A 22763-nucleotide genomic window follows, 5' to 3' on the forward strand; every position below is an offset into this window, starting at 1 on the left:
CCTCAAAAAAATCTCCTTCTTTTGGGCAAAAACTTTTTCCACGTGAATGGCAAAAAACAAAAATGGTAACTGAAAATAAGAATGCAGCGTAAATGAGTTTTCACTTCTGTCTGTTGTGATGTTTCAGAAGAATGAATGCAGTGGTTGAAAACAGAAGTGTTTGAGAGTGGGCACCTATCCGGCCAGTGTTAACCATCACAAAATCCTGGTTCCTTCACATCTCACAGCAGTGGACTGGAAACAGTGAGAAGTGCCCTTCTGCTGAGGAAGGAAGTGGGGTCCAAAGTTCCAATGCTTAACCACAGCACCCAGATCACAACTCCACATCTTGTTCAGTGTCATGCTCTGTTCTCAGCTCCCGTTCACACACCAATCACTGCATCACCTTTTCCCCCCCTCACTCAACTCCAATTTTGCATTATTTTGCCCCAGTCCAACCTCCTCTTTCTTCTTTCTATTTGTTTGCAGTCTACCTATTTACATGGAGCCAGGTGGGTATTTGCACCGAGGACTGCCCTTCATGCAGGATGTAAAATCAGATGCTCATCATCTCCCTTCTCATTGTAAAATATCTAAGGCAAATTATTTCCTTACTGCAGTAGAATTTTGGTTGTTCAGGAAAGGGATCCCATCTTTTTGGCTGCAAAGTACTGTGTACATAATTACTACTATGTACAGCAACTACCACCACAACAAACAGACACAGTGTCCAACTCATCCCCTGTCCCTCCCCACAAGCAGAATTCCCATCAACTTCAATAGGGATTCAATAAGATAATTTGGATCCTGGCCTACAGCCAGCAGCATTTGGGAGATTTCTGATCCAGAGCAAGAACACCATGGACACAGCCTCCCCTTGGGGAGCACTGGTCAGGATGAGGAAGTCAAACAGCATACACACGCTAAATACAGCAACAACATCAAAACATGCCCAGCTTTCCCAAACCAAGGACAGACTTAGGGATTCTGAGCAGCAGGAAAAGGGGGTTAGAAAAAAGAATGGGTATTTTCCTGACCTGCAACAACAAACCCTTTATAAGAGGCTGTAATACACAAAACTGAGCTGATTTTTTGTTTTCTGATCCCCACCTTGGATGAAAGAAGAACTAAATGCTTGTGTCCAGCGCTGTGCCACCTCTGCAGTCAGGGCCCAGGTTGAACTAAAAGCACAGAGACCACTATTGAAAAATCCTACCGGCCATTACTGTTTGGCAGTGCTTCACTCACAGAACCACAGAACGCCCTGGGTTGGAAAAGACCACAATGCTCATCCAGTCCCAACCCCCTGCTATGTGCAGGGTCACCAACCAGCAGCCCTGGCTGCCCAGAGCCACATCCAGCCTGGCCTTGAATGCCTGCAGGGATGGGGCATCCACAGCCTCCTTGGGCAACCTGTTCCAGTGCCTCACCACCCTCTGTGTAAAAAAAAACAGCAGCCAGTTATTCTGTGTTACTCCATCATCTTTCTCCCCTTACTCCCCTCAGCAGTCCCAGTCTCAGCAAGAGCCATCTAATAGAAGCCAACAAACATCCCCACGCAGGAGCCCTGAGGTACTGCTAACAGGCATCTTTTCTCACTTCACTCATTGTTCGAGTTACAGCTCATAAGACAAACAGATTTCCTTCAAGACAGAACACGTAAATCAGGTGCTTAATTACCTCTGCACCACACCAGCAGCACTGAGGATTTGCCACGTGCACACTTGCAGTGCAGAAAGCAGAAACCTTCTGCTGTGAGGGGAATGGAAGCCATCTCTCTGACTTATATTCCACCTTTCCACTCACTGATTACCTGGAAGGTGATTCATGCTTTCCTGGGAAGCATTTGAGCATCACATCAAGCCAATTTTCTTTGTTAATGGGTTAATTGCGTTACCCTCTGTTTTTTTTTTTCTCCTGCCCCTTGCTGAGAACACAACAGTGCTTCTACATTTATTGGGACAGTATAGAAGCCAAGTTGTGAGGTGATGGGACAGCGTGTCACAATCCCACTGTAGGGTGTCCCACAGCATGCACAGGGCAAGCAATGTTTGATTGCAAGAGCAGTTCCAGAAAGCCTTATAACATGAGTGAATGATCACCCCAAGATTAAAGCCACAATCTTTAAGCTGCTCAAAGCTGTGCCTCTATTTCTGAAGCACTCAATGTGGGACCCTTCTCTGGCATGGCAGGAAATGCCAGTTCCTGAGATGCCCTGGAAGGTGTCCCAGCAGCAAAGGAAGCAGTGGTGCAATACAATGGAGAGCAACCATGGAAGTAAGCAACATCCTGTGCTACAGCCCTGGGATGCTCCCAGCACTCAGGCTGACAGAAATAAACCAGTTAAGCCTTCTCCTCCAATTCTATGTGGGTATGCAGTGACAGGCAGCTGAAGTCTACGCAAACATGATAGTGAGAATGATTTTGCCTTTATAAAATTATGTTTACCCTGAAGCATTTCATAGAATTTATTAACTAACGCCACAAACTCAAATCCTATAGCTCAGTCCTGGGACTAAACAGGGCAGCTGTTCACAAGCATCATGCAGTCTTGAGGGACTTACAGCAATGTGAACTGGAAAATACACAGTATTCAGCAGAAATAAATGGGAAAAGGGAAAATAGTTACTTGAATTTTAACTAAGGTATAGGACAAAGCCCTTTAATCTGGACAGCACCATGGGTTTTTGAACTGAGGACTACCTCCATGTGAAGCAGGTGCCTCCTGGAGCACAGACCACCACAGTGCCAGGCTTGAGCATCCAGCTCAGTGCAGGTGCTTTATAACCACTAATGACATTTCCCAATCTTTCCAAGCTCTGCCTTCTCAATCCTGCTCAGTGGCAAATGCTGCTGACACAACAGCACACCAAGAGATGTCCACAGACAATTTGCACATTACTTTTGCTGCGATGCCAAGTGAAGCTGCAGGCTCGTGATAGAAGACAACCATTTGCTACGAAAACACCATCAACATCCCCTGCTATGATAGAGAGCCATCTAATAGTGAGCTGGCTTAATGCTTCCCAGTCCTCCCTGGAGGAGCATGCTGAAGCCATGTGTAGCATCCATCTCCCTCCTCTATCTCACCCTCTCCCCCTCCATCCCCACACATTTCCCATCTGCCAGCCCGGAGAGCAGAACCTACAGCCTGGGCAAAGCCAGCAGAGAAGCCTTGCACAAAAAGGGCGGATGCATCTACAAGCTCCAATTACTGCATCACTCAGCACTCCCCTGAGGTCCTTCCCTTCCCCCTCCCCCCCCCCCCCCCAAAGAGAAAAAAAGAAAAAGAAGAAAATTAAGCTGCTAAAAGGCGTTTCTGCTCCACAAGACAGACTCGGTAGGAAACCTTCCTCTTAAGCACCCTCTAGCGATCCCTTCTCATACAGCAGCAGTGCAGGCTGCAGCCAGCATGCCGGCTCTCTCCTCAGGTTTTCCTTTGGACAAAAGAAACCCTGCCGCTGGCAGCAATGCAGACCCCCCATGTCTCTCCTATCCCCACATCAGCCTAGAGCATCGATATTTTAAGGCTGGAAGATTCTATCTGAAATCTTACATGCAAAGCACTGCATGGCCCCAATACCAACTTCCTTCTGGAATGCAAACCCTGCTGCCAACCCCAGCACTAAAACCACTCCCAGCTACAGGGAACAGGGCCTGGAGAAAGCAAAAAGGGTGAGAGAAATAAGAAGTTGCCAAGCGAAACCACTTACGCACAGTGAGGCCGGCAGCATTTCCATCCTACCTTTGCTGTCGCCATATCAGACGTCTCCATGTTTTCTGCTTGGCCTATCAGTAAACAAGGGCATTGAAGGAAAAGGGGGAGAGAAAAGGAGAGTCAAGAAAAGGAGGGTGAAGAGAGGACAGACAGTTTGACAGGTGTCATGGAGGTCATGGAAGAGCTCACCATGCTGTCCCCAAACAAAGGAAAAGCATCTCAAGCCGATGGTCCCAATTTAGATTCCCAACTGAAGGCTGGCACAAAAAATCCATGAAATTTGGCAGCCCTCCCTGCTGCTGCCCCCCCCCCCCAAATTATTGTAGGATGCTGGGGATCAGCCTGCCTCCTCCCCCTTGACTTCAAATCTGAGCTGCTGCAAGGAGCAGGCAGCGACCCACCCCTGCCTGGGGGTAAGAGGCCATGCTGCTCTTCCTCCTTCTTGCTCTATGGGAGGGGAGAGGGGCAACAAACCACTAACGTGGGTGCTTCAGAAATCAGGAGAAAGGAGAGTGGTGAGTGGGGCTTGGGCAACGCAGTGGGTAAAGGAGGAGGGATGAGGTGAGATGAGGAGGAAGAGGAAAGAAAAGCGTGAGAGAAGACAGCCAGACAGGCAGAGAAGCAATGCTGCAAGAGAAGATAAGCTTAGCAGAGACCATTTAAAGAGAGATTAACACGTGCAGAGAAAAAAAAAAGGTGGAGGTTAGTCATCTGCACCCTACTGAGAGCACTCACCTCAGGATAACACACAGAAATGACTGGGCCTAAAACTAAGAACTCTGTGGTGCACACTGTCAGCTCAGACGCTGCAAATATCAAATCATCCTCTAAGCTGAATCTGTGCTGGTGTCAAAAGGCACCCGGAGCTGCTGAGGCAGTGATTGGTGGCACAGGGTGACTTCAGCCAGCCCCAACCATCACCCAGCCTCTCCCTCTCACTCTTCCCAGTCTGCTCCAGACACAAAACCAGGCTGGAGCCGGTGAGCCAGCCAGGAGCTGCTGCATGCGAGTGGTCAGAGCATCCCAGTGCTGGCAGAGCAGAGAGACGTGAACAATCCAGGCTGGGAGGGAGGGAGAGGAAGGCTGGAAAAAAACCACTGCAGAGCTCAGTCAAATTAAGAGCCTCTAAGGGCTAGAAACATCACTGCATGAAAGTGCTTATTCATAGAGCAGTGCAGCAAGCGGTGCTCCAGCACACGGCAGGCACTGCACACTACAGTACACAAAGCCCAGGGGGCAGCGCCATGTAATTTACAATGCACTCAACAGTTTACATGAATTCAAGGGCAGCTACCTATTTTCTGCAAAGCTGTGCTACTCATTTCTTGTGCAGAGGCATGCGAGCACGCACCCCATAAAGCAATCTCATTGAGTTTTATTGAATTAAATGTACTACATTCTATATTCTATTAAATGCATATAGAAAGGGTGTATTTCTGGTGCCTTTCACGTAGTCACCTCCTCATAAAAAACAGTTTGCTTTCCAGAAAAAAAAGCCCAGTTCCCACTCTGCACTCTCATTACAGCAGCTAATTCCAGCTCATGAACTTAAGAGCAAAACAGGAAACATCTCCTGAGGAAGTCCACTTTTCGGAAGCGAACAACCCAGTGTGACACACTGAGCTCTGGGTAAGGATCCAAAGCTCTATGAATAGATACAGCTACAGCACTGCATTACTTTGGGGTGTGAGCCTGCAAAGCCTCAAAGATCCCCACGAACCAAAACACGAGTGGTTTAGGCACCCACATGATGGATACAAAGCTTCTGTGGAATATGCAGGCAAGACAAAACCCTGTTAGTGACAGGGCTAGTGGGGGGGGAAGGGTAGGGAATAAAACAATGAACATTAGGGGAAGAGAGAAAGAAAACTATGAAGTGCAGCTGAACGTATGGAAGAGGTAGTTTGACTGTTCTGCACCTTAGCATTTAGGAAAACAAGCCAGATGGATAAATTCCCAATTCCTTCCCAAAGTCAGCAGCGTTCTGCAGCCCCACAGCCTCTGCTGTCAGACGCAATCACAGCATCTGCAAGCTAGGACACACCTCCATTTCCCAGGGAAAAAAAACTAAGAAGGGAGTTCCCTGTTTGCTGCAGCAGCTGGGAAGTCACGTGAGACTTCATTTCCAGAAATAAAATATGCATTTTGCACTCCTGGCATCATGGGAGGTGTAGTCACACCATATGCAGAACAGAAAGTGCATCTAAGCTGCTTCTTTCTATGCTAAGTGTGGTTTAGCAGGGCACGAAGACTACGTCTGAGGGTCTTTGAAGGGAGAGCAAGGCTAAAGAGTATTGCAGCAGGAAAGAGAGAACTTTGGCTATCACAAAATAACATGAAGAGAAGTTTCTCTGTACAGAGAAGAAAAGAAAGTAATTTCCTGTAAAGATTTAGAAAGGGAAGAATATTTTTCAAAAGGAGAAAGATGATCAATATCAGCAGAGTAGGGAAACCAGGATGATTCAGAGCAATGCTACAATGAAAGAGGCCTGGTGCTTTCACACACAGTCTTCTGGCTCTTCTTCCCATCACTGTCTTGGAAGGTTAAGAGTTCAAACTTGCCTTTGCCTACAACGGTGCAACAGCCCTTCCAAAAAAGGCTCATTCACTGTGAGAAGAGGCAGGCTAACAAAAGACAGCTTCATGACTCACAACATATGGATTATGCCTTGAAACTCCTTGATCTCTATTTGTCAGGAAGTTGAAAAGCCATCTTTGAATTTTACCATCCATTGCAAGTAACCTGCAGCAAGCAACAGGAAGGCAGTAAGGCTTCATAGTTTGGGCACACGTGCTATGGAGTGATCACCTTCCTTTTTGTTAGGTCAGGATACTTGAAGTAACTCATGGCATGGGATACATCGTGCCCAAGCCTGACAACAGGATGAGTGTATAATGCTCAACACTTGATCTCTCAAAATCGGAGTGCTCTGAAATGCTTGACAGCCTGGATCCTTTGTAATAAGACAGCTTTCAGTTATGTCAAGCTAAATCTTTAAATAAGATATGAACTTTAGCCTTTGGGCTGGCATGGCTTAAAAAGATAATCCATAGAGGCACAGAGGTAGCACATCAGAGAAACAAAGCTGTCTGTACTGATCTGACCCATGCATCTAATGCAATATCTTCTCCCAGGCAAAAAAATAACTTCAGATGCTGCAGATAAAGGGGTGAGAAGTTGTGCACATGTTCCTGCTGCAATATGTGTTGACTTCAAGAATGAGCAACTAGAGAAATCACTGCAAAGTCTTGAAGGAAAAGAGCCCTCTTGTTTCTGAATCAGAGAAAGCAGCTGCTCCAGACACAGCTCTCAGACAAAAGCCTTCAACTTGCAGACAGAGGCATCTCAGCCCAAGCACACCACACTCCTACATGTTAGAGGGGCCTTCCAATAGAAGTGGCATCACCAAGGTGGAACAAAGAGTGACTGCCTGCAATTAGGGGTATGATACAGAGGATGACTTATCTCACTGTGTCACAGACCACAAAGCCACCCTTCATTCAGAAACTCAGAGTGATTCTGAGCTTGAAGGCACTGATGCATGGCAGTTGCTGCACAGAGAAAGCAACAGCCTCTTAGGCTCAGGATAGGTAGGAAATCTGAGCACCTCCATGTCTAAGCCTGAAGTGAAGCTACTCCTTTTCTGCAACAGAGAAATACCATCACCTTACCACACCTGAAACTCTGACAGACCAGCATCCCTCAATCAAGGCCCATGCTTACACACAACCCTCTATTTAAACAAAAAGAAAAGGGTAAGGGAAAGAGCACAAAGGCATTCTACAACCAAAGAATTACAGTGGGGTACTTAAGAGGGAAGGGAGAACCAGCAGCAGAGAGGGCTTAAGGAAGAGTTCAAAGTGAAACTTGCAGGAGCATGAAGAAAAGCAGAGGTCCAGCAGAGGGGCTCAAGGACAGACCTTGGTTAGTACCCATGATAACAGCTGACCTTGTTACGATGCATGGCGCGGTGGGGAGACGCATGCTGCCATCTTATCACCGAAATGCACAACAAATACTCTGCAAAGGCCAAGAAAGAAACAGATGGGAAGATAAACAAGGAAGGAGGAGAAGGAAAGGAGGAAATGAGGTCGGTAAGCACTCACACGGTTACAGTCATCAGCATAGGGAGGTCTGTCCAAGTGCCATGTGCTCCCCAGAAACCTGAGCAAGTGTTGCTTCAGCAGCGAGGGAGTGAAACGCTGTTTAGTCAGAAGATGGAATCCCAGCTGGCTTACACACACACACAGCAGTTTTGGGGAGAAAGAGGCACAGATTGGTGACCTCAGAGTCCACAGCAGAAAGATGTAATGTCACCATTAAGATGGCTCTGGGATGGCTTTCATCGATGCTATCCTAGTGGCTGCCGTTCGGCCCCAAAGGGAAGGAGCAGTGACCAGGCTGGTGAGAATGCAGAGCAATGGAGAAATCTCCAAAGAGCCTGCTCTGCGCAAGAGGCACTGGTTTCCTTTCTGTGCTCTCAGATTTCTTCTATCACAAGCGATTCAATTTTAAAGGCACAGCATCACTCAAACCTGCTACGGACGCTCCTGCTATGGGGGGGTCACACAGATGAGCTCCTCGTTGGGTTGAGCACTTTGCTAAATGGAGACTGAGTCTCAGGGTGGAGAGAAAGCCTATGAAAAGAGGCAACTGAAACCCAAAGTTGCAAGAACAGCTCTCTGTAAAGCACTTAATGCTTCACCGCCTCTTCCTTACATTATTTTTTGTGCACTGCATTTCCAAACAGTATCTTATTTCCAGCATTCATGGAATGCATCAAGAATCAAACACTGCAGAACTCCCAGGCAGCCCCAATCTCATTTCTGCTTCTTTGTTTTGTATTATATGTTTTCAGTGCTTGGTATTTCCCCACTTAGGCAGCCAACTATGAAATGCAAATACGCACACATTTTCCAAGGTAAACATTGCAAATACTTCCATATGCCAAAGATAAACAGCACTAAAAGCATGAAAAAGGCCACAGTAAAGCAACAAGAACTCCATTAAAATTTTAAGAAGCTTCCAGTTTCTCCCCTCTGATATGTGCCAGTCCTGCCTGCTCGTTTACTGGCTCAACAGATGGGTTTTAACCTGCTTAGCCTAGAATAGTTAACCCAGCTATTCTCTTGAGTAGTTATCTTCTTTTCCATGCCCACTGCACACCCAGCAAGTCACTACAAATTAGCAGATATTTCTCATCTTCAAGGCTCTCAGGAAAAGCTTGAGAGCTTTGAGACCTTAACAGCAACCTAAGCAGATTTCAGTTGCAGCAGCTGAAGGGACTGACACCTCAAGGCACCCTTCTCACCTCACCCCTTGCCATTAATTACAAAGCACTGTACTATGGACAGCAGAAGAGGTGTTACGCACTTCCTTCAGACACAAGAAGCAGTTCCATCTCCTTACTTGAATAGTCAGTTGTAGCTCAGCTGTAGCACAGTTGACTAACAGAACAGTCACCTCTCCCACTGAGATTTCTTTTGGGCAGCACAAGTTCATCTTTTATTAAGAAACATAAAAGCTTCACTTCCAGCTCTCAGGAAGCATTTGAATAGGGAAACATCTTCAAATCTGGGGCTTTTCGGCTCCAAGCTTCTCCACCAAGAAGCTAAAGGACAGGTTCTGTTTTCCCTTTCTTCTGTACCATCCTCTCTACCAACTGTGTGCCTCGATGTACACCTAGAGATGGAGCTCCACACAGGTAACGCCTAAACAACACATCAGGGCCCTGGCTGCAACTGGGGACCTCAAGCACTGCTTTTTCCTGAGCTTCTTTCTCATCACAAGGAAGAATTGCTGTGAAGAAGGGACCTGGAGAGCTATGCATCATCTCTCTGCCCACTCCTCCCCTCCTTTAAATAACACCTTTGTTTTACTGCACTGCATTCATCCATCAGTCATTCCACAAAATACAAAGGAAGAACATGCTTCCAGATCTTATCTCTGCAACAGGAGTGCCAAGTAAGCTTCATACAGGACTTGCAAATGCACAGAGGTTTCTCATGAGATCTCAGTTAAAACACTTTCTGCAAAGGAAGGTGGGTTTCTCTGACAGCGAGACAGAAGCAGTGCCTACACAGTGCTCTGAGAAAACCTTGTACTTCTACCACCACTTCATTTTTATGTGTTGAAAAGAAGAGATCCCTGGTACAGCTGCAACTCCTATAACCCACCTTTGCATATATGCAATATAATTGGAAGGATACATATGTAAACGTATCCCAGGTTACGCAGCTACCTATACAACAAAGAGATGTGTTCCACAGCTTAAGAACTTCTGGCCTACAGTTGTGAAGAAAAAAAGTCTAATTCAGGTTATATAGCATCACTGTATAAACCTGGCCAACCACTACCTGAATTAAGTGTCAGGCTCCCTCAAAAAGCCTCACTCCCCTACATTTGAAAGCCTGAGCTCTGGCTGTGAGAGACTAAAATCAATTAAGTCCTCTGAAACCCTCTGATGGCTGCTTCTATAGCAGTATTGCTCTGAGGCACAGTAAGTGCTCTGTTGCAAGGTGAATCTGTGCAAGGGGCTTAGCAGCCAAAAGCATGCTGCATGTAAGCCTGCTGACAGCCTAGTGAACTGGAGCTCTGTGAAATGGGATGGTTTACAGCAATGCCAAAGGTTCCAGCCTGCCCCCCACCTCTGCATCCCTCAAGCTGTGATAGTCTGAATATCCCAATGCTCCCAGAGGATGCAGAGCTGATAGGGTGACCATTGCTGAAGGCCTCCAAGTGAAATACAGTTTTACAACTGAGCCCTCTGCTCTTGGGAACTGGCAGAAAAGCAGAGCAAGGAGTCTGCCCTGCATCAAAGATAAGGGAGAAGAGACACATTAGAACCTCTCCTCCTCCTGTTCCTGAGCATCACGAGTTGGTGACGCAGCCATATGAGGTCTGTCAGAACTCCTCTGCATTCAGAGATATGCAAGGCACAGCAGGGTTTCACCTAACAATAAAGCACTAGTCCAGTAGAGACAGAACTGATAAGGAAATTGAGATGTGAGATCCAAATTCTGCTTCACCCTGCTGTTACATTTGGTGTAAGATCACTCCTTTCCTTGTGAAGTTCCACTACTGATCTGCATGGATGCTCTCATGCTAAAAGCTTAGAGCTGACTGAGTTTTCACAAGGGCAACAGGCAGATACCTTTGTGCCACAGCAGCTTGGAACAGAGGGCCAAATTTTAAGAATGATTTATTTTCAGTGATGGTTGGGACTCTGAATGTACTCTACCTACTGTCTGTACAAAAGCTGTGATATCAATCAAATTGCCTCTCACCAGCAGCCACCAGCTAACACCGAGAGGCAGGATGTGTTACATTACTATAGGAAGCCTGAAATCACCCTGCTCTCAAGTTTGCCAATTGCTCTAAACTCTTCGAAGCTTCATACTGCCATGCTGAGCAGTGGCATCAACTGAGCACATGGGCACAAGAAAGCCAGTTCATCCTCTCAGGTCTCCTCCTGGTTGCTGGCCCCAGGCAGGCAGAGGAGATGCCCGTGCTTCCACATCCCTCTGTCCTGAAGGAGGAAGCATAGGGTGGATTCCCCTTGCTTCAAAATCACAAAGTGCTCTCAAGATCAGTCTCCTTAAGATTAAGAGAGTAAGAATGGAAAAACAAAACACATCCTTATCTTCACTGACAGAACACCAGGATTTCAGGGAAAAGGGATGAAAGCTTTCCTCCCAAACTGCTTACCCCTCTACAGGGCAGAACCACTGAGCTGACACCCAGGTGCAAAAGCAGCTTCTCAGCTAAACACAGAAAGAAGAAATTCATCTTATTCCATCTGCTTGGTAGCAGCCTGCCTTATCCACCAGAGCAGCTTCAAGCACACTGTAATTAACAACAGCCCATCTTCAAAGGAAGGAACAATGCTGGCGCATGAGGAACAGGGCAGCTGCTATTTCCATTCACAATAGCTCTGCTGACAGCAGCAAATCTGGCAGCCCAAGTGGAGGAGAGCTGCTCTTACACTGTTCTTCTTGTCTTCTGCAGCTCAGAATCAGTGCTGGGCCCAGCAATCAGCAGCAAGGAGGTGAGGAGGAGGGTTCAGGGAGGACATGAGCTCTGACTAAATGTTAACCATCTTTCCTGTGTGACAAAGGAGCTTTGTGCCATTCTGGTTAAGCTTCTACAAAGTTAGTCCATTTAACATCAAGTCCAACTGAATCAGCAGAGTTAATGGATGTCAACTTCTCCTCATGTAAAGGGGAAAAAGGACATGGGATAGCAAGGTGCAGCGTAAGTCCTGAGTACGCTACTGAAACACTGAATTTTTCCTAGCTTCTTAAACAGATCCCCCTAAAATACAACAGTGGCACTAACAAAAGATGTCTGTCCTCCCTCCAATCTTTGCACAACTTCCTGCAAACTCAAATGGCAGAATTTCTTCAGCTTGTCTCATTCTTAAGCTGTTCTCTAATCCTTCTGCAAGTCCTCAATTTTGATCCATTGAGGAAACTCTTATTAAATTATGCAAAGGTAAAACAAGCCCCACAGCCCCAGAATTACCAGAATAAGTTACTGCACAGAGTAGGGGGCTAATTAAGATGCAGGGCATAAAAATCCGGGGCATTTTAGAAGTAGCTTTTCTCATTTCTTCCACTTTTATTAATAAGGCCCATAAGAGGTGAACTGCTTCTTTTCTCCCAGATCTGTGCCCTATTGCTCTTCACCCCCATGCTTCCCACATTTATGCCTCCACCTTAGCAGTTTGTCCCCTCAGATTACACACAAGGTTGAGGACTGATTTCCCCCCAGCTCAGTAGCCTAAACTCTTCATTAAAGTATCTCTGCGCCCTAAAACTGATAGGCACCTCAATGCCACAAGGAAGAACAAGTCCTTGGTTCAAGCACAAGCAGGCTCATGACCTTAGACTTAATCCAGAGCTCAAGGCAACTTACATAGTTCCCTAATCATTGTCACAAGATAAGGATATGTATATGTATACATCAAGGTCTCCAGCTGTCTCCATCCCAACCCTACCCACTCCAAATTACTTTAAGTTGCTTGTGAGAACAACTATTTGGACATCAGCTCAGCTCTACCACTTTGTACTCCTATGGTTGTGGTGCTTCAGTACCTCAGCAACCCACCAGCTTAATCCAACATCTCTTATCCATCTCCTGTGAGGTAAGAAAATCTTCCTCCTTATTTCATAGGCAGCATCACAGAAATGATTCATCCAAACTCACCCAGAATCAGAGAGCAGGGAGTTGAGCTCCAAGCTCAGGCAAAAACTAAGCCTTCCTAGCTTCACTTTTCCCTTCCATAACTCCAGAAAATACCCACATATTTACCATAAAAATCAAATCTGTACAGGCTCCCTCCCAGCATTAGCAACCAGACATGATGCACACAACTTACATGATTTTGCAGAAGGAAAGCTTTTTCCTCAGAGAAGACACGTGCAGGTGACAGACCTGCCTCACTGCTGTGCTGCAGGACACCTTATCAGGGTGTGGGTTCTGGACCATGGCTGTACTTCACAATTCACCAGCTGACAGACCGCTCACAACTCAAGAAACGGAGCCATTAGCAGACACTGAGCGCATCTGCCAGCAGAGCAAACACTGAGTCTTCTGTGGAAGAGCCCAGGGGTTGGAGCACGATCCTTGGAATCCCATCACTGAGCAGTTAACTCCATGAGCAGCATTCCCTGGTACCATAATTCACAGTAAGAGCATGCAGGCTAAGATCTTGCTTATGCCTAGTCCACATATCAGTTATCTTCACCTATGCATTTCTCTCCATTTTTATTTTAAATCCCACAGTCCACATAGCAACTCAGCATCCTTTCATTCTGGCTGGAGTAGCTTCTTTCAGCCCTTTTCCAGGCAAACTGTTTTGGATGCTGTGGATGTTCTCTCTCTGCTCCTTGCAGTGCACCTGCCTGTGATGCCAGAGGCAGCACGCCAAGAGAAGGTGCGCACTACAAGACTTCTTGTTCTTCCCTCTTCTGCCCTTCTCTTCAGCTTTTGTCACCACTTAGAGGACTTATGAAACCTCTTAGTTATTTTTAGTTAGAGCTCCTATATCATCAATTAAACAAGCAGACACAGCTGCCTGTAGGCCTTCACCAGCGTAACACAGAGAAGAGGTGAAAGCTCATGGATGGAGGACCTTTGTTAGTGTTCAAGACCAGCACCTTAAAGAGTCTGGTAGATTCACAGTGCTTCAGAAACAACCTTCAACTTTGCTAATAGGAATAATAGGTAGCAAGCTCTTGATAGTTTTGCTAGCTGAATTCACATCCAGCTTCGCATTTTACAAGAAACGCTAAAGATATCTCAAAATCATTTATGAAGTGACTTGAGCAAGAGTCTCTGCTATCCAAAGGGAGGCAGCAGCAGTAAAGCTGTTACTTTGTGAAGTGTAGCCATATGGGTCATTTTAGGATCAGTATTCTTCTGTGAAAGCAAAACTGACTTGAAATTAAATCCAGGCTGCAAGAACATTATAGGCTCACCATCACTCTGGTCTGATATCTGGCAGCACTCCATCAAACACGCATCTCCTCCAGCCACAAAGATGCTCTCAACACCAGGCTAAGGGCTCTGGTTTAATCTACATATGAAACCTGGGAACGATTTGGAAGTGCCTCTTCTTTCCATGCCCAGAAAACCCCCATCTGAGTGTTAAGGAAGCCTAACTCTACTAAACCTATGAAATCCCAGACCAGTTAGTACAGCAACATGCGATATTATATAGAAAGCCCAGGTATAATCGAGGTATCCATCTGCTTTGCTGTCAGATTCTTTATTTACCAGTTGCAAACACTGCTCCCCACCAGTCAATTATGCCAGGCTCCAGAGCACCAGAGAGACTGATAATTGGAGGAAAGCATATGGAGGAGAAGGTTAGCTGTGACTACCAAGTACTAATTCAGAGTCAAATTCTGCTGGGATATTAATTAGCTCTCCAGGGTTGGGATGTTCTCTCAAGTGAGAGATTCCTCAGATGCTTCCTTAGCTGATACTCAGTCCTTACTCAATCCATTGGTCTTTGACATCAGTGGGGAATCTCAGTTCAAAGAGTTTGCCCTGCTGCAGTCAGTAAAAAGGGCCTTTGGCCTCAAGGATAGCTTGGGTGGGTAACTGAGTAACAGAGCAGGAGCACAGCTCTTCTGACTGCACACATCGAGCACAAGCCACATTCAGATGCTTCTCATGACGCACTACGCAGCACCTCTCCCCAACTCCCAGCACATGCACTCCAGTCAGTTTTGCTATGATCCACAGTTGCAACATTAAAGAAAAATGCAACACAGTCACAGCATAAAAAATAGTAGAATCTAGAACCTAGACCAGGGTGTTATTAGGGAAAAGAACCTGCAGGAGCCAACCCAGGACAGAAAGGCTCAGGGCACAGAAGGAAACGAAGCACTTTCAGACTCTCACAAGATGAACTACAAGATACAGCAAAACCCTTAATCATAGGGCTCTGGGCAGAGTAACAATAATAAATCACACACCAAAATAAGCATTTATTTTTCAACAGCTTCCGTGCCAGTGCTGCAGCTTAAAGCAGTCATAAATCAACCCTAAGCACAAGAAACTTTTCTTCTTGAACATCATAGCTGCTACAAATGAGCTCAGATCACAGAACTGTTTGAGTTGGAAGGGACCCTCAAAAAGGCCACCAGTGCTCAGAACCCCATCCAGCCTGACCTTAGCTGTTGCAGGGATGGGACATCACTGCTGCTCTGGGCAACCTGTGCCATTGCCTCACTGCCCTCATTGCAAAAAATACCCAAGAACTGTCCCAGCACATCACAAGTAGAATAAAACAGCCAACATTCATATTAAGCTGAAAAATTACATATGGAATTTCACCTGTGCATTTTCAAGGATCAGAGCTGCTTGCGATGCATTTGTCTCACACCTTCTGCTATTAACAACATGAAAATGCATCTTTTCAGACATCACTAAGACCTGTTAAATCACATTTAAAAATGCAAGAGACTTTTTTTTTTTTTGCTAGATAACTCCAAGAACAAACTTAAGTGAGGTCTCAACCAGCCTGGCCCATCAGGATTGGTTGCAGAAACCCCCTGCAGTTCAGCTGCTGCCAGCCCTACCTGTCGTCACGTGTGTGAGGGCTCAAGAATCGGGACGAGTCGTCATCGTGGCTGCTCTGCTGGCTGCTCTGCTGGCTGCTGCAATAGAAGACAAGCAATTAAGACAGATTTCCCCATTAGACACTTCAAGTTTTACAGCTAGACCAAAAACACCGCAAGGTTCATCCTTCATCTCACTGGGGTTGCAGAGAGAAACCAAGGAAGTTCCTGTCTGATGTACAACAAGCACGAGTGGTTTAAAGCCTCTTCATCTCATCTAGTAAAGCTTCCCTAAGTACTTTTGGAGATGCAGAAGTAACACTGCATGTTTCATCACACCACCCGAGAATGGTTTCATACAGCCTAACGTTCAACTACCAGCCTGCTGTGTGTTCACAGCCCCCGTGAGCTGTGTGCCCGTGTCTGGGCAGCAAGGCAACCATGGAAGGGAGCCCCAGCTCAGGGCGAAGTGACCGCTGCATCTTGGTGGAGAACTGCAAGTTGAGCCCACAAGATGTCACTCTTCCCCTGTAAACGGGTCGGGGGTTTCTGTAGTGTTTTGTGGATTTGCTTTTTTTTTGGTGTTATTAGTTTGTTTTTGTAACAGCACTGTATGGAGTTGGTCTGATCCTCTACTAGCAGCCCCCACTAGCACCAAGGCCTCAGAGCTTCTGCTGCTCATTTATATAGCTTGTTTCTTATCAAAGCTTCCCTTCCAAGCCCTGAAGAGGGTCTGATTCTGCCTTCAGACAACAGGCTGCAGCACAAAGAGCAGTTATCCCTGGCCTAGATTTCCTCTGCCAAGCTTGGGAACCCACCTGTGAGCCAGGGCAGCACAGCCCTACCACAAACTGTGCAGTGCCACCCAGGACCCAGTGCTTTTCCCTGACACCAGCAGCTAGAAAATGCATCATCTGCCACCAATAACTACATGCTCTGGTACTAAACAGCATTTCTTCAGCAATTCTGTACAATAAGTGGCTCAACGAGCCCCCCTACTGATTTTAGGAATCTAAACCCCTCAAATCTGTCCGCTTCCACACAGTGAAAAAAATCATTTATTCTTAAGGTAGAAAGAACAACAAGAAAAACCAATCATTTGTGAAATCCTTGAGCAGAAATTGGTCTTTGAGATCGGACTTGGGATGAAAAGGTTACCCAAATTCGTGGTGTTTGGCTGGAGGTTTAAACTAGGTGCTTACATACACACAAATGCATGCATTTCCATCCATATGGTGGGGGGAGCATCACATCTATACACAACCTCTTAATCCCACAAAGAGCTCTTTCCTCGTTTCCCCACTGCACACAATGTGGTTTTTCCATCAGAGCCAAGGCAGGTAAACATTATGGCACACAGCAAGAGGGGAGAGACTGCACTTGCTGTTCCCACACCCACATACTCCATCATTCTTCTTTTCCCATGCATCTCATAGCAGAAAGGACAACTCAAGAACAAGAACTCTTTATTGGCTTCAAGCTATGAAGCAGATTCTTACCAAGAACCATAACCAAGAACATTGTCTAAACCAAGGGGTAGTTTTTTAGAAAGCCAACACTGGGTTATTACAGCACTGGGTGCATGGGGGATCTCTCCACAAAGCACACCTCAGAGTTCAGTGGCCCTCATTATATACATTTCACATACAAACATCCATACAATTCCCACAGAATTCCCCATTCTGTACTCATTAAGTCCAACACTGCACCCTCATCTGTCACTCAAAAGATTCTTGCAAGGATGTTGAGATACAGACAGCTCTTTGGGCCCTCTGTATCTATGGTTGCTCTTCGGGTCTCCCATCTCACACCAACGGCTCTGCTCTCACCTGCCTGGTGAATGGAGCACCCAGAGGTCTATTTCCTTTGAGTAACAACAAAATTGTTTACGTCTTTTAGCATCCAGCTGGGTGACAACAGTATATCCTAAATCAGAAAGAAAACCTCTTTCCTGTACTTCTGAGCTTAACTATGGCTGACTGAACTACATACATTGGAAAGAGTGCAAGAAAAGACAGAATTCCGCTCTAAACTCCTAGGAAGCATCATCACCCTTTTGAAATTAATGGCAGGATCACATCAATAGCTTCTTAATTAGTCACAAATGAAAATCTTATCACAAACCTTTGCCACATCCGTTTCTATTAAGCAGGCAATGGTACTTACCAGAAAGAGAAGTCCAATATAGCACAGCCCAACTACCACTCCTGCAATGCTGGCAGTCCCTACTGAAGGTTTACTACAGTCATACAAGGTGTACCTTTGACCCTTCCATGCTCATTCACTCAGCTCAAGAAGTCCCTCAGATCAAGGTTTAAAGTTTAATGGAATAGAGGTATTGTGACATCTTGCCCTCTCGTCACTGGCCAATGCTCAAGACAAGAAATTCAAGAAACTCAGTGTGGGAGAGGAAAAAAACAACAAAAATCAGTTCCTTCCCCTCTCACCTACTTCATTGCAACAGGGTTTGGCATGGAAGTTTTCCATTCAAGTTTGGGAGCCCTTCACGTGAAGAGAAAGTCATTTAAGCATTCTGAATATTATAAAGTACAGCTATAGAATTCCCTAAGAAGTACAGAGTGGCTGAAATGCAGAGCTATTGTTTTATTATTATATTTCAGTCCATTGCAAACTGACCTGCTTTTAAGATGAGTGTTCCTCCGAGACAGTGGAACAACAAATTGCTGCTGTGATATTAAACATGATTATAAGGAGACTGAACAGCATTGAGAAGTAATATAAGTGGAAAGCTTTATACACAGACACTGCAATTTTATACTAGAAGTGGTTAAAGGTCTCAGGAAATCAGCAAACAGCTTCTCATTTCATTCCGAGGCACTGCAATGTTACAACTAGAATTCATAAAGTTGTTTCTCAAACCCCACACCAACACTGAGGCTCCAAACAACATCTAAAACTCTTCAGCAATAAGTAAAGATGAACCATGTCTCTTAATGGTTAAATCTGCAGAGCCCACTTCCACTGCTCCTCCATCTCACCATTCCTTTACTTCCCACAGAGCAAGCTTGGCTGCCTGGACAATTTCCTGAAGTCCAAAATATTTTTTTCTTTCCACCATCTTAGAAACAGATGCTCTGGTGGAACAGAACCCACTTCATTCAAATCTTGAGACCAAAAACAGTTTTAAACCACTTGCAAGATTTTCTCTCTACCAGGATGACAAACAACAGACAGGGAGCACTGGTGAGAAGCTTCCTGCACCACTTAAGGAATCATTCAGTTACCCATACAGGCCCCTCGGAGTAATCCTGCTGTCTGGACCATCATGTTTCCAGGTCATGTCATCAGCCACAGGAAAAGCCCTGTCAGAAAACAGCTTCTTCCCACTGTTTCAGTGGTGTAGGCAGTGCTGGGCTCCTACATACACTCCCTTCTGTTTAACAAACAGCTGCTCGTTGACTCTCACTATCAACCACCAGTTTGCAGTCAGTAAACAACCATAAAAATTATACAGGCTACTAAAAACTACCCGGTGTCTTAAAATATTTTATAGAATGGAGTTTATTCACTCAGATGCTCACGGTCAGAGCTGCTGCTGTGGCTCAGGGCTGCGAGCAGTGCGTGCATCAGTGCAACACATCAGCTGGAGCACAGCTTGCTCTCAGCTAGCAGCTCTCTCTGGAGAGCCCTGCAGAAATCCGGCCATGTGATGGGGTACAGGCTGCTGGATTCCAAGATTATAATAATTAATTGCTGCACAGTATTCCCTTCTGCATTTAAACAGTGAAGTGACAACCAGTACCTGTTGCAAAGAGCCACACCACTCTGAAACAGCAACAAGAAAGAGCTGAGTTATTAGGAATCCAGTGGCTCAGTGCACAGTGACCAAAACCATATCAGGTTTTTCCCCTCTGGACTGGAAAGGGAAAAATACCATTTGAAAGCATCATGTGTTTCCCATTGTAAAGGGGCACATTTGAAGCCTGCCACATTTGAAGGAAGGAGGTGCCATGCTGGCGTTGGTATGCTAATGCCAACTAATCCATCAACTGCTGGCTTTTTTCCAGTCAGCACTTCAAAAACATAACCAAGGTTAAGGCACAGATGCCTTTGTGAAGATGAGTAAGGAGTCGCTCAGCACAGCCATGCAAATACCACGTGTACACAGATTTACTGCTTTTTTACTGTTCTTTTATTTCCTGAACACATCTACAAAGAACCCTATCGCACCTCTGCCTCAATCACTCACTATTGCTAAGCCCCAGTTCAAGTTCTTAAGTGAAATTCAGAACTGAAAAGCTGTTCTCAGGTAAAATTCAGAACTTAATTTTGTGAATCTGACACTTCAGCATCCACCCCATGCATTGCCCTTCCCATCTTCCCAACACCATCACCTGTATCACTCCCCACATCACCACAGGTAGGTGAAAGAAGTCAGTAATATTCCTCAGCCAAGAAATGTTTTCCAAGGCTACTCTTCAGAGAGGGATTATTGAGGTTTTATGGCATGAGTTCACTTCCCTGAAATTTAAAAAAAGAAATGACTGAAAGCCAGAGCTTGCCAAAGGGAATTTCTGCAAGAAGAGTTACTGCATGCTCGGAGGGGAAAACAGTCCCTACATTCAGGCATAAAGCCATAGGCTGAAGGGAAAGACAAGTTAGCCCACACTAAGCTAGCATGAAGATTAATGAAGTGCTAACTTCCTACAGAGAAAGCATGCTGTATTTTTCAGGCCCTTCATGACAGGTACATTGTTCCCCTCAGACACTAAAAGCAGAGTGAACGACACTGCATGATGCAGGCACCAACCACACCTGCACAGTTCGATAAGGAAAAGCTTTTCCTTCATGTCTATGCAATAACTCACTGGGCATCCATTCTGCTGCATTGACAAGCCCTTGGGAGTCTTGGAATGATCTGTCCCCTGCTTTTGAGCCAAAGAACAGAGTAACTTTCAGGTCTGGAAAGAAGCCAGGAGTTGAATTCAGACATCTTGACACACATATCCACGGTGTCCATCCTCCCCTCCCTGACCCAATGCCAGCAAGTGAATGAAGAGCTCCAGAAACAATCTCAGGGGAAAGATTTGTCCCATCATCACAGAAACAACCCAACAACAAGAAAACCCACACCAGCAAGGGTTCAGCATCACCACTCCCTGTCCAGGTAATCCCAGCTGAGATTCACTGTCCTTTCTCCTGAAGGTCTCTGCAGGACACCCTGCAGAAGTCAGTCCCACCACCCAATCTTTAAGCACAGTTTCCCCCACTCAGACGAGTTCTTTTCACTTGACCTGCACTGTCTAGAAAAGATACAGGGAAGGCCACAACAAAGGACTGCAATGTCATTTCCAACATGCCCCACTGTTTGCACATACAGCGGTACCATCTGATCCACCATCACCAAGCCCAACCCATTGTATTACCCATTCCAACCACTGGGTGAGGACAAAGTCCTCTGGAGAGCCACACCAAAAGCTCAACAGGCCCTACCCACTGCCAGGGGCTGTTTGGGGGAGCAGGGAATGGAGATGGCCACCAACCTACCTGCTCTCACTGCACTCCTTCTTCTCTCTGACACGCAGCCACTTCCGCAGAAGGAAGCGCTTGCGGCGCGGGGAGGCACTGGGTGTGGAACAGTTGGACCAGGGAGTGTCCTCATCACTGGAGGGAGTGATCTCAATGGATGGGAGCTGCAGGTATTCCTTGCTGGAGGAAGGAGAATCCTGATAACTGCCGGCCTCCAGGCTCTGCTCCTGCACATTCTTCATCCGCCTCATCTTGAAGCGCTTCCTGCGCAGGGTGGGGGTGGATGAGCTGGACCAGGCACGGCTGCCCTCCACCACCTGCTGCTCTGGGACTTGCAGGGCAGGGAGCTGCAGGGTTTCTGTCATATTGGCAGCTGGCATCAGGTGCCCTTTCTCCTTCTGCTCCCACCCCCAGGCACGCTAGCTCTGATCTCAGTGTAAGCCACACCACAAAGCCACAAGTCGCCTTTCTGCTCCCTCACCCAGTCCAGCACCAGCCCTCCCTCTCACGCAGGCAATCTCGTGTTGCTCAGGTGCTTTCATTTAACGAGCAGGGGGTGGGGAGGGGGGGTTGTTCAGGACCAACATGCCACAAGGAAAGCCAGTTTCAAGTTTCTTTTGTCCTTCCCCTCTCCACCAAACAAGGTTCTTCCCCTCCTGGTCTCTGAAAGCAGCAGGTTTAGCACCAGGACTTGCTTGCAAAAGCTTGGCTCACTTTCAGATTTCCTCCCTCCCCCCGTCTCCCCTCCTTTTTTGCTTTCTGTCCTCTTTGCCTAAAGTTGGTTCATAAACTCTCCTGGTGCTGTGCTGGAAAACTCAGCTGTGGTCTTCTTAAGAGACGAAGCAAGTATGGAGCGACGTGGAGCTGTGAGGAGGTCAGAGAGAGACAAAGAAGGAGGGAAGAAATGATACTAGATAATATCAGGAGGAGGAGGAGGAGCAGCAGCATGTTCTTTTTCTGTAGCAGATAAGACATGTGCAGGCAGCTGCTCCAAGCATCCAAGCACTCATAATCCCAATGGACAGGGTTTATATTGCCAAATATGCTGCTGCTGCAAATCAACCGAACGACAAGGGTACAAAGGAATAATAACTTTCTGTAGAAGCCAATTGGACAGGCTTTCCCCTCGTCCCACCTTCCTGCTTGGACAGCCCACCCCGTGCAGGGAGGGAGCAAGCACACTCAGGCTTGCACAGCCTTTTTGCAAGGCGAGGATTTGTTGTCCCCATTGATTGCTCACAGAAAGGGCAGCAAAGGAGAGGGACTGAGGAGAAGCTTCAGAGGCAGTGGCAGCAAGTGGCACCAGAACTGGGAGGCTGGCTGGTTTTCTAGTTCAGATCCATGTGGATGTAAGCTGACAAAAGGGAGCCGTTGTAGGGCGATGCTGCTTCCAAAATGGCACAGTGGGTGATGAATGGTCTCAAGGTCCAGGAACAAAGACACCACAAAGACAATGTGCAGGACAGATTCAGACCAGGATAAACATACATGCTATGTGGAAGAT

At 46.4% G+C, this 22763-nt stretch overlaps 1 protein-coding gene across 10 annotated transcripts in view; it reads right to left on the minus strand.

Moving 5' to 3' along the window:
- The window catches only part of GRAMD1B (GRAM domain containing 1B), an 82371-nt gene extending 60163 nt beyond the window's left edge, over nt 1–22208 (minus strand). The window contains exons 1-2 of one of the 10 annotated variants that reach the window (XM_048968646.1): nt 21278–22208; nt 15791–15868 (exon numbers count right to left, since the gene is read on the minus strand). In XM_048968646.1, coding sequence (XP_048824603.1) covers nt 15791–15868; nt 21278–21639 — 440 coding nt within the window. In that variant the 5' untranslated portion in view covers nt 21640–22208. Of the gene's footprint in view, nt 1–3724; nt 4173–13077; nt 13271–15790; nt 15869–17935; nt 18050–21277 lie in introns of those variants that run through there. The other 9 variants (XM_048968647.1, XM_048968651.1, XM_048968650.1 and 6 more) reach the window with 9 other exon arrangements.
- Between the last annotated feature and the right edge of the window lie 555 nt (nt 22209–22763).

Source organism: Lagopus muta, chromosome 22 (genome assembly GCF_023343835.1).
Source record: "Lagopus muta isolate bLagMut1 chromosome 22, bLagMut1 primary, whole genome shotgun sequence".
NCBI classification, from domain to species: domain Eukaryota; kingdom Metazoa; phylum Chordata; class Aves; order Galliformes; family Phasianidae; genus Lagopus; species Lagopus muta.